The sequence below is a fragment of the Ambystoma mexicanum genome, chromosome 4q, assembly GCF_040938575.1.
Source record: "Ambystoma mexicanum isolate Mex_15411 chromosome 4q, UKY_AmexF1_1, whole genome shotgun sequence".
Lineage (NCBI taxonomy): Eukaryota > Metazoa > Chordata > Amphibia > Caudata > Ambystomatidae > Ambystoma > Ambystoma mexicanum.
This window is the reverse complement of record NC_090928.1, coordinates 363,501,520-363,519,378: the sequence shown is the minus strand read 5'-3', so window position 1 is coordinate 363,519,378 and position 17,859 is coordinate 363,501,520. Positions and strand designations below refer to the sequence as shown.

Sequence of the window (17,859 nt, the reverse complement as noted above, 5' to 3'; positions counted from 1 at the left end):
ATTTTCCCCTGTGTGTTCACCTCATTCACCTTGCACACAGTCCACTCTGGTATGGCTCTTGGATCGGTCATGGTAGGGTACAGTAACACTCAACGGACAAACACGCCTTCTCTTTGCAAGGGTACGTTGGAGCACATCTGTAGCCCATCATGCAACCACTCATTGACTAATTCTAGCACTTTCCACTAAGAACTAAAAACTGCCCACGTGATTATACTCTTGTTCTCAGGAGTATTAAGCATTTGCCTCTTTCAGATCAGTTATATGCTACAGGCATGCAAACTACCACACAATCTATCCTTAACCCTCATTCTCTTTCTTACCCACACAAATCTTTCATGTGCGTTTGACCTTTCTCTCGTTTTGCGTTCCCCCCTCCTTTTTTGCATCTCTTCTTTTCTCTCACAGACCAAGTGGAGGCCCAATATGCCACCCACCAGACAAGACCTGGTGGTGTAAAACTACCAAGATGGTCACTGGTGCAGTATTAAAAAAAAAACTCTGAACATAATATGTTTGGAATTCTGGTTAAACATGATCGAGGATACAAAGAGTTGCATTCTTTAAGAACATACGTCTAATTTCTTGACCATCATTTTCAACAAATGGACAGGTGTGGTTGCTTTACTATTGTTATGCTAGTATACATAATAACTATTTCATCCAGCAATACTGGCTGGGCAACTATGCCCTGCATGAATGAATCCTGAACAGGTCTCTGCGTTTTAGTGTCACAATAGACATTAACAAAGGCGGGCACAGTTCAATAAATATGTGCATAACAATATGGCAGCCAGGGGTGGACTCCTAACCAAAGGTGCCCCTGGAACTGTACTGTGGGCGCACGCCCAAGCCCTCACAGTAGGGTTTAGGCGTTCTCCACAAGAATATGTGGTATCAATGGGCCCAAATAGTGAATTTGAATGCACATATTCCCCTAAATATGGAGTAAGAAATAGTTAAACATATAAAACGGACAAATAAGATTGGTTAAGAATGAGGAATAACATACTGGAAGCTTTATAACAATGTTGTCTTTACTTCAAAGGGATTTAGGATATGAGAAGAGATGGAAGGAGTGGGCTTGGTGCATAGGGGTAGTGGGTGAGTGACACAGAACCACAAATAATACAGAAGCCTACTGGCAAATCTCCACAGTTCCCTGTAGGCCAATCCGGCCCTGATGGCAGTGTGGAGCATGTAAGTCAAGCATCTATTTATCATCGATTGCTGTGAGGAACCCTAAAATAACTGTGAAAACTGATTTCAACCATGGGATGCAGGCAGAATGGCTCTGAATGACAAATGGTGGTAAGGGAGGGGGGAAGAAGTAAGGGCTGGGCCTGAATGAGAAAAATGGGTAAAACTGGGTAGCAGAACTGCGAGATAGGGCTAAACGTCAAGATGGGGCAAAAGGGGACGGCAGAAAAAAGGGATCGTGCTGAATGACAAAATGAGGTACAAGAGAGCGGCAGAACTAAGGGCAGGTGCAAAATGACAAAATGAGGTACCAGGGAGCGGCAGAAGTAAAGGATGGTACTGCATGACAAATTGTAGCAAAACATTACATACTGGTTCATGGACTGTCTTTTGAAGGCCATCTTCCGACATCATTCTCCAATCCGGAGGCTGTAATAAAATTAAGAAAGAAAAATGTGCCCATGAATAATGTGTGTATATTGCCAAAGAAAAGCCAGGAAACAGGCGTTTAGGCACTACAGTGGCACGGATAGATCACAACTTGGAAATAACTGATTGTATATTGAAGGTGGAAATAAAAACAGACATGACATTTCCAGCACCAATATGGATGTGCAATCCAGCCAAACCTGCTTAACGAGGCACTGGCCATAACATTTGCTCGCTGAATAATTAAAAGTCGACAACAGCAAAGGATAGAGTGCAGTGTGGTCAACAAACATACACGGCAGTTTTGTAAAAAGAGCCACGTTTCTAATTGGACATAACATTATTTCACAAACCTACTGCTTCAAAAGCTACCTACTCTCAAATAATCAACCTAACAGAAAATGGCCTTGATTTGTCCCTCCTGCTGTGCTGCTGACTTCTTGCTTGGTGGACGTTGTCAGCCCCTCCCACAAAAATACGGCAAATGCATCCTTACAACACGAGATACGCTTTGAGCAGGCGGATTCTTTATTTGCTCTCAACAGTAATTTATTTTGTCCCCGTAGATACAAGGTATCCTCTAGGCATCCGTGTTCCTCTTTCTAGCACTATAGTCCAAACGCTAAAAAATAGACCAAGTTACAAAGTAAGGCCTTTTCCTTAAACTGAAAACCACAGGTTGATTCCAGTATTTTATTGTAGCTTTATTTTTTTTCTGGCGGAGAGGTGTTACATTATGCCCAACAATAAGATGCATGCCTCTATGAGAAACTGACTAATACCATTTCATTATCATAACTGTATAACCCCGGAAGGGATAGTAAAGCTATCTGGAGTTGGCCTAGGCCTAGTGTGACATGCTTAACCAGTCCTAGCTTTTAGGCTAACATCGCATTGTATTATGGTAATTTAGTGAGGAAACAAAGCTAAAAAAATATGAGAATGATGGGTGTGTACATTACACATATCCACGCATATGTTTCAATAGACTACAATATTTGCTTCATATAGAAAACAGTATTAATCTCTCTCTATATACATACATAAATACATACAAAAGGGACAATTGTGGATATGCGTCTGTTCGAAATGTTCAGCATACTTCCCAACATGCTACAAACCTGAATATACATTTTTCAAATTGTTATCTTTTAAACGTTTTTTTTTATAAAGCACTCTGCAATGCTTGTATATATATGTGTGTGTGTGTGTTCAAAATGTTCAGCATACTTCCCAATATGCTACAAACCTGAAATTTGGCATGTGGGTAGGTTCCATGGTGTAGTCAATGTAACAAGTATAAAATATACCTTTTTCGGATGTATTTATTTTTTAAGCGGTCTGCAATGCTTACCCCTGACATATGGCTCTTTGCGCCGTAGTTATGCCGTAGTTCTACCTTCACTGTTACTAAGTTCCGAAGTACATGAAAACTTCAGCAGTTCATTGTTCCTAAACTTCCCACACTATCAGCATTCTAGCTGACAATAGCGGCACTCACTTTTGAATTAATGCAGGTGACACAAAACGGTAATTTTATAGTAATGCGGTTGACAGGAAATGGTGCGTTTCTTCAATAGTGTCCGCAATGACGTTGTCCGTCACATCGTGGCAAATCTCTCATGATAATTACAGAAACTTAATTTCCCACGTAAGTTGATGAATGTATGCCATCTCATCTGTACGAAGCTTACATGCTTCAGCCATATATGTACAGGTACGGCACTTCAAGCTTACACACTTCAGCCCCACACGTACGTCACTTATGTTGAGGTTGCTGCTGCCTCGGCTGTAGATCGGGACCCCAATAATGTTGCTGCTCAATCACAACGCTCCAACTCAAAGTAGCTGGAATCGATTTACGGGATTCATGCTTTTCTCATGGTCAGATTCATGTGGCTTACTCCAGAGTTAGAAACAAAGACAATTTGTTCACACTAGCTCCTGAAGCAAAGACTAGCAATATTATCTACAAAGTAGCATTGGTTTAGTTAATTAAACTTCAAACTAGGACTGAAATAGGAATAACCGTGCAAATTACAAGTACACCTACCAGTCATTTATATAGTGCACACCACAGGTAGAATGACCCCGTAGCTGATCAATTGCTTTTGTCACCATCACTTGTGAAATATGTGATTGTATGTATCGTGTGAGGGAATATACCTCTGGCCCTGAGTGTCAGAGTAGTCCACCACAACAATGTATTTAAGACACTATCCAGCCTAGAGTCTGTGACCATGAGGTCTTAAACTGCTCCCACAGAGCTCTCCCCAGCAACCTGGTCATTTTGATGGCACCTGCTGCTTGCGCTTGTGCTGGCTGTGGGGGTCTGGGTAATGCTATCCTGGGGCGTAAGCCTGATAATGGCTATATTTCCATTCTCCACCTTCCCAGAGAGGGGGCCTAGTGTTAACTCAATGCTATTAATTTTATCACCATTAGCTTTCCCTGCTTATCCAGGCTATAAATGTATGACCTGCAGCATGCACACAGATCTGTGCAGCAGGTGGATTTACCTACACAAAAATAGGTGAAAACATAGTCATTGTTTAAGGGAAAGAAGTTGCAAATAAAAAAGTGATTGTTGCAAAGCTTTGAATTAATGTGCATGACCATTGGCAGTCTTCGATAATATATTTTCTTAAACCCTCTGCGCCATTACAGAAGGGGAACAACCTAGGCCTAAAACCAAAAAGAACAGTCCAGGCTGAACTGCTGGGTGATACACCCTCTGCACGAGAACACAAGCAACCCCAGCAATGTTTCAGCCTTGTAGTCTCGCAATTCTGGTCGGACAACCCCCTTTGGTGGAAGGACCAAGAACGATCTCAACAATAGTATGGAACTGTGCCTGCAGCAACTGCAGTGTTATGACTACGTGAAAGCCTTCATCCATCACATTTTTGTTTTAGATGGTCTCCTTTAGTGAGACAGTTTATGCTCAGGCCCCGGCCTCTTGCTTTGCTACTGCTAGAGAATAAAGTTGCATCTTATTCATTAGGCCCAACAAGGCAAAACATGTCTAGGGTTGCTTTTGCTACCATGCGTTGGGATATAGTTCAGTGTAGAGAATTGTATGCTGTCTCGCGGCGGTCGCGCGTGCTCTCTTGTTATACTTGGAATGAGAGTCGCGTGACCGCAGCGGACGGTTGCTGGTTTTGAATAATGTTAAGCCCTGCAGCTACGAGGGCTCCGGCGAGCTCCGTTTAATAAAGGACTTACCGGCTTTCGTTGTGCGGCCTCTATTTCTTTCAAGTGGCGACGAGGATGGGATACGGAGCTCGCCGCAGAGCCTGGCGACGTCTCCCTCAGGACCGCAACGCAGAACGCGTCGTCCGCGGCACGGAGGGCAGGCCCTGCGACAGGCAGAGCGGCCTGCGAAGAGGTGGGGCCTGCAGAGGGACTGTCTCCGCGGCTCCTGGGAGCGTGGTGCTGCAGGGGGACGGTCTCCCCGCCTCTACTCCGAGCGAGCGGCCACATAGGGAAAAGCGGCTCCTCCTGGTGGGTGCTGCCCACTCTCCCTCTCGTTGTACAAGAAGGTGAGGAGCAGGGAGAGGGGGGCTGGGGCACAGCCAGGGGGAGGCACATTTGAGAGGAAGCTCAGGGCCAACAAGAGGCCATCACAAGGAGGGAGTGTGCCAGAGGACATTGAAGTTACTGCAGGGGTGAGCCTCCCAGAGGACATTGAGGTCACTGCAGGGTTCACAGGGAGTGTGCCTCCCAGAGGACATTGAAGTCACTGCAGAGGTGAAGGTGCTTCACACAAGGCTGTGTTGCAGGAGAAAACATATAGACAGTGAACCTTCACCGTCTACACTGAAGAGTTGCTTACGGGCATTTAAGCACAGAAGAACTGACAAATTCTAAGAAGATAAGGGGAAGAACAGTGAATAGGATTGGAGACATAAGTCAGTGCATTAGCACATTTGGTGATATTTGGTGTAAATAGGACACCAGACATAGAAAGATGGCTGCGGCTAGTATGTCACCCCCGCCACCGTTCCTGTCAGAACCTGGTGCTCCACTTATAAGGTGGGACAGGTGGAAGAAGTTGTTTGACACGTACCTGATTGCAATTGGAGGGGACAAGTTTGCAGCGGCGAGAAAAGAGGCGATCCTGCTGCACAATTTGGGAACTGAAGGCAGAAGTGTCTATGATGGATTACCTGATCTTCCACAGCAAGGCCAGGGGGAGGTGGACCAATATTCCATGGCGGAAAGGAAGTTGGAAGTTCATTTTGAAGCCAAGAAAAACATAACATTTGAGAGACACAAGTTCTTCCAAATGATACAAGACCCACAGGAGCCGGTGGAAAACTTTATTGCGGCGTTGAGGTCTCTTGGTCATACGTGTGAATTTGGGCTGCTCACTGACTCTCTCATAAGGGACCAATTGGTTCGATGCACGAATAATATAAAAATACAAGAGAGGCTATTATCTAAAGATGCATCACTGGAGTCGGCCTTAGACATGGCAAGAAGTATGGAACAGACCCATAAATATATGACCACTATGAAGGGAGACAAGTCGGGAGGAGAAGTGGCTGTGGTGAAGGGATTTCCTAGGGAGTCCCCAACAAGGAAATCAAGTGCTACAAATGTGGGAGTAACCGTCATATTTCCACAAACATGTTTTGTCCAGCCAGAAATATCTCGTGTCTGAAATGCAAGAAGAAAGGTCATTTCGCGAGAGTTTGCCATGAATCAGGGACAGTGCAGAGTATTGAAGCAGGTGAAAGAGTCCATGAACAAGAAGAAGATCTGGAAATGGGAAGGAGCAACCAGACAAAGCATGTGCTGGAAGTATCAGAGGTCTCAAGCAAGGGAGGTGCGCCTACAGATGTATTCATGGTCAATGGAAGAGTGGTGACAATAAAGGTGGACAGTTGCTCACCATGGACATTGATGTCAAAAGCGACATTTCTGAGTTGTATGCAAGGAGACGTGAGACAATTGAAGAAGCACAACATAGAACCCTATGCGTATGGAAACGTGAGAATTGAAATTGTAGGGATGTTCCAGGCTTCCATTAAATATAAAAGGGAGGAGCTGTGAATCAGAGGTGTATGTTACCCAAGAAGGTTCTTCACTCCTAGGATGGGGTGAACAGTGGAAGTTGGGAATTAGAATACAGGCGAATGCGGAGAGACCAGTTGATGTAGCTGAACTGAAGGACAGATGGGAAAAGGATTATCCCATGGTGTTTCGTGAGGAACTAGGGATGTTGAAAGGATTTGAACACGAGATTCAGCTCAAGGCAGGGGCCAGTCCAAAAGTGCACAGGGTAAGGCCGGTACCTCATGGGTTAAGTGAGGAACTCAAAGCAGAGGAGTAATAGAGAAGAGTGAAAGCTCAGAATGGCTGTCGCTGGTAGTAGTAGCGGCTAAGGCCAATGGAGATATTAGACTATGTGTGGATCTGCGAGATCTGAACAGGAACATCTTAGTGGATAGACATCCTCTACCGATAATAGGTGACAAGCTATCAGTACTAAACAACGCCAAAGTGTTTTCTGTCATTGACCTTTCTCAAGCGTACCATCAGATCCCGCTGAAGGAGGATTGTCAACACCTGACGGCATTTATCAAAGTGTTTGGTTCATTCAAATACTGTAGGATGCCATTTGGGCTTGCCTCTGCGGCAGCTGTATTCCAAAGGGTGATGGAGACGGTGTTGAGTGGAGTAAAGAACATTATTGTGTTCCAGGACGATGTGCTGATATATGCTAGTTCTACTGAAGAACATGATGAGGTGTTGAAACAGGTGTTGAACAGATTGAGTGAGGCAGGGTTGACGGTGAAGAGAAGCAAGTGTAACATTGCGGTACACAGGGTGGACTATCTGGGACATGAGATTGATGAGCAAGGGGTGAGGCCTAAGAAGAATTTGGTGGAAGCAGTGAAATGTGCACCTGTGCCAAAAGATAAAGAGCAGGTGAAATCATTTTTAGGTTTGGCCGAATATTATCATAGGCTTGTAAAGGATTTTGCCAAAGTGGCAATTCCCCTCAGAATGTTACTCAAGAAGGGAGTGAAATTTGAATGGTCCGCTGAATGTGATGTGGCTTTTGAGTGTATTAAGCAAGCAGTGGGTGAGGCACCATCCATAGGTAGGTTTGACCCCAAGGACAAGATTGTTTTGGTAGTTGATGCGAGCATGTTGGGACTTGGTGCGACATTGGTGCAGTACGACAGAGACAATACTGAGAGAGTTATAGCATTTGCGTCTAGGACGCTGAGAGGGGCAGAGAGTAAATATTCAGTTATTGAAAGAGAAACGTTGGCCATGTTCTGGGCGGTGAATCATTTTAAGTACTTCTTGTGGGGGAGGAGATTTATTGTCGGGTCGGACCACAAGCCCATGGTTCAGATGTTTGAGAGCGGAAGATGGGCCATGGGTTCTCCAAGAATAAGCAGGTGGGGATTGGGACTCCAAAACTTTAACTTTGATGTGAGCTATTTGCCCGGGAAGCGAAATGTTGTGGCAGACTGCCTGTCCAGACTGCCACTAAGGGGTGAACCTATGGAAGATAGAGAGACGGAGGAGGAGTCAGTAGTAGCAGAATTACAAGTTGCAGTTAGTAAGGAAGAATGGACACAGGAAGAAAATTCTGATGAGGATCTCAAGCTAGTCAAATGTTGGACAGTGAGGGGGTGGCCAGCAAAAAAGGACTTGGATTGTAAATTCAATACTTGGTGGGAAGTGAAGAATGAGTTGAACCTATGTGATGATAGGTTAAGGAGAGGGAGGTGCATTGTCCCTCCTCATTCCCTTAGGTCGGTACTGGTTGAGCTGGCTCATCAGGGTCATCCTGGAGAAGCGGCTATGAAGAGGAAATTGAGACAGAATAATTGGTGGCTGGGAATTGATAGGAGTGCCGAAAGGTATGTCAAGGATTGCATGATTTGCCAAACAAGTGACAAATGCAGAGTGGTGAGAGAAGCTCCGTTGATTCCCAATGTGATACCAGACCAGCTGTGGAGCAAGTTAGCGGTGGACATAATGGGTCCTGTAGCAGGTCTGGGAGAAGGCTTGAAGTTCGTGTTTGCTGTGGTGGATTTTCATTCCAAATGGTTTGAGTGGGAAGCTGTAAAGGAGGTCACGGCAAGGGAGTTGATTGGTTTCTTTGAAAAGGTTTATCTTAAGGAAGGAGTACCTGTTGAAATTGTGTCTGATAATGGGGTGCAATTTGTGTCTGGGGCAATGAAAAAGTTTCTTGCGGGATACAGTATAAAACACACAAGAACTGCCTTGTATAATCCTAAAGCTAATGGACTTGTTGAAAGAGTCAACAGGTACATAAAAGGGGGCCTGCAGATGGCCATGAAATCCAGACAACCATGGAGGGAGGTATTAAGGATGCTGACATGGAATTATGTCACTACGCCACATTCTGTGACAGGTGTATCTCCATTTGTTTCGATGAAAGGAAGGGAACCTGGGACAAGGCTTTGTGCAGGATGGCTGGGGATGGCCAAGGTGGTTAATGTTGATCGGGACCACATTATGAAACTCATTACGTTGAGTCAAGAAAGAAATAAGGAACTGTTTGATGACAGGATGAGAGTGAAGGAACAAGAATGGAAGGTTGGGAAAAAAGTATATGTAAAAAATCCCAGACTAGTGAACAAATGTGTGGAAAGTAGGTTCCTGGGACCGAAGAAGATATGTGCAGTGAAAAGCAATGTGGTCATTTTGGAGGGAGGTGAAGTTTCGTCGAAAGGAAGGTTGGCGAGAGTGGGTGATGGGGAAGAGAGTAAATTTGATGAACAGTTGAGAGCTGTGGAGGAGGATAATCATAAATTGAATGAGGAGACGAAAGGAAGGGTGCCTGATGAGAACAAGAACAATACAGGTGGGAGAGTCAAAGAACATTCTTCACATAGGGCTAGAACTAAGCCGGTGTGGATGAGGGATTATGAAACTTGATACTAATATGCTGCTCATGTAATGTTTAGGCTGTGCACTACTGTTTAACCTTCAACTTTTTCCAGTTCAGGCAAATTCTCTGATATTACTGATTTGTCGCTTTGGTTAAGTTTTTCGTTACTGTTATTAGCATTATAAGGTATTTTTTTTTGCTCTGTTTGAGGGGGAAGATGTGTAGAGAATTGTATGCTGTCTCGCGGCGGTCACGTGTGCTCTCTTGTTGTACTTGGAATGAGAGTCGCGTGACCGCAGCGGACGGTTGCTGGTTTTGAATAATGTTAAGCCTTGCAGCTACGAGGGCTCCGGCAAGCTCCGTTTAATAAAGGACTTACCGGCTTTCGTTGTGCGGCCTCTATTTCTTTCATTCAGCAGTTCTGAATGGACTTCTGTCATTGGTGGCAGGAACAGGACAGGTTTAAAAATGGCCAGTCCCCCTTCTGTAGTGGTACATGTAGGCTAAAATAATTATGTTATGGATGTTGCAGAGCAAGGCCAGTGCTTAGACTCATTTAAAACCTTCAATCCAGGGATGTAAGTGGGCCGGGGCCTCCTGCAGCTGTGCACTAGCAGAGTTTTAAATTTGGTGTCGAATCTGGCGCTTGCAGGATACCACAAACATAAGAAGATTTCTCACTCCTCTCCCGACTATCACGTTAGTTTTGGTAACAAGAGAAGTGTTGCTTAAAATCAAAGCCTAGACCACAACGCTCTGATAAAGAACTAGAGGACCAGCATTCCACCAGAAACCGTCAGCTCTAGATTAGAAAATAGTGGTAAAAACAGCCCTGGAACCCCTCACTTTCCGATGTATCTAGCAATGCTTGCCTAAACAAGGTCCCCTGTGCTGTCATGAATTTTAAGAGGAAGGGGGTGGATGCCTTACACAAACAAGATTGTCTGTTTCATTTTAGGATTCGTCCCTCTGCTGGGAAAACAGTTTATACGTTTATGATGCATGCGTGACTGGTCGACTAGGAACCTTCGTTCAGTGCCATTAACTCAGGCCCCGGACGTTACGGTCCAGGTTACTCTTCATTAAGGCCATTAGCACCTGTGTAGTTCCCTACAAAAGGTACCTGTGTGTTTTTTTTTTCTTTTTTAAAAGGAACTTATCTTGGTTCGGCGCACGCTGTAGTTTCTAAGTCCATTTTCTATGTTGATGACGGTCAAGATAAAGATAAGGCAAGATGAAAATAAAAAAAATGTAAAAGTACATTTTCAGTCCTGCGAATCCATGTCTGCATCTGGCAGATGCGGCTCGGAGGACTGAAGAAAGGAGAGCTTTTTTTAAAAAAAAAATGACACTTCGCCCTGTGGCACTCACTGGTGCTAAAAGTGGTATGGGGAAGGTGGGAGGGCGCAAGAGAGACAAGGGGCACATATCTGTGTGGTAGCTTGGAACGCAGTCTTATACCAGAGAATCATGTCCGCGTTCCGAGCTTCCCGATTGGCCAGCGGCGCCACCTAGGATGCTAATGAGGCGACATGCCGCATGGTGGCGGGCTGACTCCGTAGGTAACGGCCCGCCGTCCAAGATAGGGGCCGGAGCGCAGCGAGGGTCCCTTAACGAGGGTGGCGGTGCCATTACCAAAAGGGTTGGCATGCCACTGAGGGGCATATCGCTGTTAGCACCCGTGTAGTTTTCTACACAGGTGCTAATGGTTTCTTTTTAAAAGATAAACACGCTTTTCTTGCGCTGCCCGGCACCACAGCATTGCTGACAGGAAGTCTGTTTTCCATGCTGATGACTGTGATTTCATCGACATGGAAACAGACTTCATGAGAGCAACACTGCTGTGGCACCGGGCTGCGCAAGAACGTTTTATCAGTATTATTTTGTTTACAAAATAAAGTCACCATTAGCCCCCGTGTAGGAAACTACCCAGTGCTAAGTGGTGAAGGGGTGCTGCCCAGCAAGGCTACGCGGTATGCTGGCTTGTACTATAGAATACAGCATGCGTTCAGAGCATCCTCTGATTGGACAGCTGCCACTCTCAGAGTGCTAATAGGAAAGAAACGTGTTTTGAGTTTAACCTACAAAGTTGCACAAACCATGATTGAAGTACATCACAGCAGTAAGCATTAGGTAAAATATCTTTGTAAGTACTGCTAACTGAACTACAACTGGCATGGCAGAATATAATCATATCTCTCAACCGCAAAGCTAGGTAAAATCAGATGTTTGTAGTGTAACGAAGACAATGGAAATTAAAACATGTGTTGGCTCTAATAAAGGTTTTCATATGGAGAGTTCTTTGAAGTCTATCCATGGTATGAATTTTACTGTGACGTAAAATTACTCTTGGGTGGGCAACACCCACCAAAGAGGGTAAGTTGAGCACGTCAATGTAAGTCATTCAGGTTGTTGGGAGAATAGTTGGGAGGTATGTTTCTGCATAGCGGTCAAGTGACTCCTTAATCCATTCACGGTTTTGAACTTTGCATAATGTAACTTGTATCCCCTTACTTCAGATGGGAAAACAAATTACAAGCTACAGCATGCACTGTATAATACCACGAATGAATGAAAGCTTCACAGATGGCATTAGGCCACTTGGCAGATGTGCTTCAGTAGCAAAGATGGCAAGGTCGTGACTTGATTTTGCCTGACGTTTTTCATCCTTCTGACTGCAACACCATTATCTTCAATCATTCAATGGCAAATCTACCACAACCACCATAGGCAAAGCCAACACGTCTGGCTTTGCAAATGTAGAGGTTAAGACTTTTTTTTTTTGTCCAGTGGGGCCTTAACAAAAAAAAGTATGCTCTACATTTACAAAGCTAGAACTTTTGTTTTTCCATGCTATTCATTTGACATTGTTTTCAATGGCTCCCTTTGTGTGCTGCGGTAAGGTCGAGTAATGACACATGACGAGTTATAGGTATGGTTCAACAATCAGCTTTATTGACTTCTTTCAATGAATAGGTAGGACCAAATGCCTACACGATATCTGGGCTAAACCACAAAGATAATGAAAGTGAAAAAAGTCAGGATGGGGCAATTTAAAGTGGTGCTTGTTCCAGATACCCATACCTTTGGAGATTAATGTTAAAATAATAGACGTTTCAAAGCGTATTCTTTTAAGCCTTGCCCCTCCTTGGGACACCCGACCCTACAATGTAACGTGTAAACGCTGTTGCCAACAGAAAGTCCTCAAAACCTAATCTTAACAAGTTATTTAGCCTCCCGGCTACCCTCAGCCGCAAACAGAAAATGTTCCAAGGCTTGCCCAGCACAAGTTCCTCAATCCTAACCTCAAAATGTCGAGTATGAGAACAAACAGATCCTTCTGGGAAGACTAGTGCATGGTTTACTTACAGTATGGACTCCCTTTAGTCTTCCTGCTTTCAGATGCTCTCTGAAGACCTCTCCCAGACATCAGGTTCTGTGGATCCTTGTACCCGCCTCCTTCTCTTAAGACATCCTTTAGCCTCTGGCTCTCTCCAAGTATACAGTGCTCACCACAACACTCCCAACATTCCTCAGGGTTCTCTCTGGCCTGGGTTTTATTAGCAATTAGACTCGATCTCTGCCAAACCTTTGGTTTCTTCCGCTTTCACAATAGGTCTCTACTAGGCATTGGGTGTCACAATATTCATGGTTTCTCACAGATTCAGGGTGTCTTCAATATTCAAAATTAGCCTGTTCCAGACCTCAAGTTTCTTCGTCATTCAGTTCAATGGGTATTTCTACCCGACTCATTCAGGGTCCTTTTAAGGTAGCCAATTTCATGTCACCTTTCTGCCACAGGTCAGTCAGATTTCTATCTGCCTTCAGGTTTCCTCCTTCAGGAACATCCAGTGGGTCCACCACTCCTCAGAAATCTCGCCTCTTGTGGGAATGGACTGGTTCAGCTTTCTCCAGATCAGATGCTTCAGGATGGCGAGGTCTACCAATGCAAAGTAGCGTGGTCGCTGTATATCCAGGGACTCTGGTTCAGAAGCGCATCTGCTTCTCTCCAAACCTTTCCTCCCCTTCCGCACTTCTGTACCCCTTTTTTGTTTTGCTTCCAGGAAGTCTGCATTTGTTTGGGCCCTTCGGATTGATTCAGGCCAGTGAGGCTTCCTTCCAGTGTTTCAGATTGGTTTCTCACCTGCACTCCCACTAACGGGTATTTGAATTCCTCTAATGGTTTCGCTTTACCTTGGTTAATTGTGAGATTTCGCTCATCTGGGGCATCTGCGGCTACAAATACGGCAGTTATCGATACCCCCATATTGGATGTTCCCTGGTTCCTTTCCGGGTTCCTTTCTGGGGTTTTGCCATGTTCCACACTCTGTGGAGGGTAAGCCACTTCTTCAGTGTGCAGCTCTACCCAACCATGAAGATGGCAGTAATCAGAACTCTTCTGGTAGTATGTTCAAGTACTACATTGTTGTCTCCCAAGTTATGCCGGTTGGAAGCTGTGGTCTCTGGCATGTTTACTTGGCATATGTGTTTACTTGGCATGTGTGCATGCACAGTGAATGTTTTTCTTGCTGTCTGTGTGGGTAAACTATCTTAGGAATGCCAGAGGGAATGTCGAATGTTGTGTGTGGGGGATTCTATAGATGACCATTGGTGGTGACTTGGAGATGGGAAACTGCAGTAGAAGTATGCCTAACCCTATCTCTCCCCTGTAACATTCTACCTGACTTCTAAGTAATAAAGTACATTTCCTGTTTGTCCTTCCCTGACTCCTGCATTGTTCCTGCGTGCTGGCTGACTTACCTGAAGTTGCCAGATACTACAGGAGCATTCCTTCAATGTCAGCAGTGGGTCCAGCAGTGGTAGTATTGTATTTAAGTTAGCTTCCGGAGTGTAAAGCACTATTATACACAGATGTCTGAAAACTGGGTTTTACTTCTTGTGCAGAAACCCTTGATCTTAATACTCTGGTGTCTTTAGAAGCAGGGATCTGTAAACACCTTGTAGGCATAATATGGCGCTTTGGTGGGGGTTGCAAGCCTTTCCGGATCTCACTCCTACACAATGGGAGGCACATCTGTAGCAGCTGGAAAAACCTAGTCCTAAGAGCTCACCCCACTCACATACCAAGATGGGGAGTTTTCTAAACATACCACAATGCACGTTTTTAAAATTGCTGCTGATGGGTCAGGTGATAATCATAAAACTACTATGCATGATTGCATTTTTTCCACAAAGGCATAAACCGATACCCCTCTCACGTTACCCTCTCACTTAGTGGTGCCAAGTGTGGGAAATGACTTGGGACAAAGAGCATAACATTTTACTTATAGGTCGCTGTCTCAACCATTCTGTTTCAACCCAAGATGATTACCAACAAAAGGATAATATTAAACTCCATCCGCCTTCGACCTTTCCTCCTGCGAGGACCAGAGTAACACTACTGTTTTTGTGTACACTTCTACTCGTGCTTATGCAGATGCTCACTGTGGGTGGTAAAGGAGCAGAAATCATGGGAGTAGAAGGAGTCGTGGAGGTGCATTACAAACCTTAGTAACAAGTTACTTACCTGTAACTGTTGTTCTCCAGCATGGGTCTGGCATGGATTCACATGCTCATGAATATTCCCCGTCGTCAGGCCGGTAATCCTCGGTAAAGAAAAAATCATTATCAGTTTCGTTTCTGATCTGTCTTTCTTAGTAGTAACCAATCACTGATCTCTGGGTCATACTGCCCACAGCCAATGACTGCCCTCTCCCTAAGCCCCTCCCCTGGCAGCCATCCTCAGATTTGGTAGTACGTAAAGTGGCAGTAAGACCAAGTGAAGAGCCGCAGAGGGGAAGGAGGGAGGGTTCGCATATGAATCCATGCCAGACCCATGCTGGAGAACAACAGTTACAGGTAAGTAACTTGTTCCTTCTCCAGCATGGGGTCTGGCATGGATTCACATGCTCATGAATACAAGAATACATAGCAGTACACACATGCACAACCACGGGAGGTGTACAACATTAAGCATTACATAAACTCAACGTTAAGCAACTCTTACCTCCTCACCAGGCCCACCTTCAGGCGAACAGGTTGTGCAGCACTGCTTGGCCGACCCTAGACTCCTCCCTGGAGTCCCGATCGACGCAGTAGAATCTCGTGAAGGTGTGAGTCGACCTCGACGTAGAAGCCTTGCAGATGTCCAGCAGGGGCACACCAGACAGGAACGCCATAGTAGCAGTGATCGCTCTGGTCGAATGGGCTCTCGGACGGCCGGGCAACGGTCGGTTTGCCAACTGATGAGTGCATGATGCAGCCGGAGAGCCATCTGGAAATGGAAGCCTTCGAGAGAGCCTTCCCTTGGTTCACAGGTCCAAAGTTCACAAATAGCTGTGATGTCTTCCGAAAACTCTTGTGCGGTCCACGTAGAACTTCAGCGCTCTAGCCACATCCAGTGAGTGCAAAGTCCTCTCGGCCGGCAACGAAGGAGACGGAAAGAAAACAGGTAACACCAAGGGCTCGTTGAGGTGGAAGTCCGACGGCACCTTGGGCATAAAGGAGGGGTGCGTCCTCAGCACCACCCTCGTGTCGTGAAAAGTCAAGTATGGAGGCTTGCAGGATAGGGCCTGGATCTCTCCCACTCGTCGTGCGGAGGTGATGAGAAACGCAGTCTTCCACGACAGGAACTTCAACGGTGCCGAATGCAGGGGCTCGAATGGCGCCCCCATGAGCCTGGTCAGCACCACGTTGAGCTCCCACGCCGGGGCAGGGGCCTTCACCGGCGGGAACGATCGGAACAGTCCCTTCATAAATTCCTTCACCAGGCGATGGGACTACAAGGACGCCCGTCCTGTGGTTCTGGTGTATCTGGAGATCGCAGCCAGATGCATCTTGATGGAGGCGTGAGCCAGTCCTGCCTTGGCCAGCGACAGTAGGTACGGCAGCACTTGAGGGGCTGTAATCCGTAGAGGGTTAATCTTCTGTGCACGGCACCAGACAGAGAACCTCTTCCACTTATGTCCGCTGCACTTGAGAGTTGAGGACGCCCTGGCCTTTGCAAGAACCTCTCTGCAGTCAGCCGGGATATCGTACCCTCCAAACTCTAGTGCTGCATGAGCCAGGCCTGCAAGTTCAGCGACTCTGGGTCGTGATGAAGTATGGCCCCTCCTTCTCTGTAGAGAAGATCCGCGTCCGTCAGCAGCTTGACTGGTGGGGACGCTGACAAGTCCAGAAGGTCCGGTAACCAGATCTGCCTCGGTCACGCCGGTGCGACGAGGATCATCCTGCACCGGGACCTCTTGAGCTGGTTGAACAGTCGGAGCAGCAACGGCAACGGAGGGAATGCATATAGGAACAGGCCGTCCCAGGGGAACGAGAAAGCATCGCCCATGCTCCTCGGCTGGGGAAACCTGCTGGCGAACCTCTGGCACTTGGAGTTCGTCGCCGTCGTGAACAGGTCGATCTGCGGTTTTCCCCATCGTCGGAAGAGTCGATCCACTTGATCCTGACGTAGTTCCCACTCGTGGCACGAGCGCAGCTCCCTGCTGAGTGAGTCGGCGATGGTGTTTTTTATCCCTGCCAGATGAAAAGGCACCAGAAACATCCCTTGGGCGACGGCCCAATGCCACAGATCCTGGGCTTCCTTGGAGAGGGCTGTGGATCTGGTTCCTCCCTGCTTCCGGATGTAGAACATTGTGGTGGTATTGTCGGTGAAGATTCTCACCACCTTGCCCTTGAGGGACGGGAGAAAGGACCCGAGGGCCCAGAACACTGCACGGAGCTCCAGGATATTGTTGTGGAGTGGCTTCTCCTCTGGGAGCCAAATGCCTCTTGCGTGAAGTTCTTCGGTGTGCTCTCCCCACCCTTCCAGGGAGGCATCCGTCGCCACCGTTATCTGGTGAGATGGGGACTGAAAGTCTTTGCCCGCCGTCAGATGAGCGCGGGTGCCCCACCACCGGATCACTCGTCGGAAGGGCTAGTTGAGCGGGATCCTGTCCTCGAAGCTGCCCGTCGCTTGGATCCAGCGGGCATCGAGGAACTTTTGCAGAGGGCGCATCCGAAGCCTGAACAGGCGCACGAGATATATGCAGGAGGATATCATCTCGAGGAGGGACTTGATGTACCTCACCCTGGCCACGTCCGTGGCCAGCAGACGCTGCACCTTGCCCAGGATGGCCTTCGTCCTTTCCTCCGAGGGCGAGGCCAGACGCGCCACTGTGTCGAGCTTGGCTCCCAGAAACAGTGTGACTTGCGACGGGACCAGGTGGGATTTGGGAAAGTTGATGGAGAATCCCAGGTCCGTGAGCAGCTGGACGGTTTTCGCTGTGTGTTCTATGGCAAGCTCCCTTGTCCTTGCTCGGATGAGCCAGTCGCTCAGGTAGGGGTAGACGTGGATCCCC

At 46.5% G+C, this 17,859-nt stretch overlaps 1 protein-coding gene across 3 annotated transcripts in view; it reads right to left on the bottom strand.

Annotated features, from left to right (window-relative positions):
• Positions 1–17,859, bottom strand: part of LGALS8 (galectin 8) — an 898,608-nt gene that overhangs the window by 764,494 nt on the left and 116,255 nt on the right. For all 3 annotated transcript variants that reach the window (XM_069607929.1, XM_069607930.1, XM_069607928.1), the window contains one exon: positions 1,573–1,629. In XM_069607929.1, coding sequence (XP_069464030.1) covers positions 1,573–1,614 — 42 coding nt within the window. In that variant the 5' untranslated portion in view covers positions 1,615–1,629. The remainder of the gene's footprint in view (positions 1–1,572; positions 1,630–17,859) is intronic.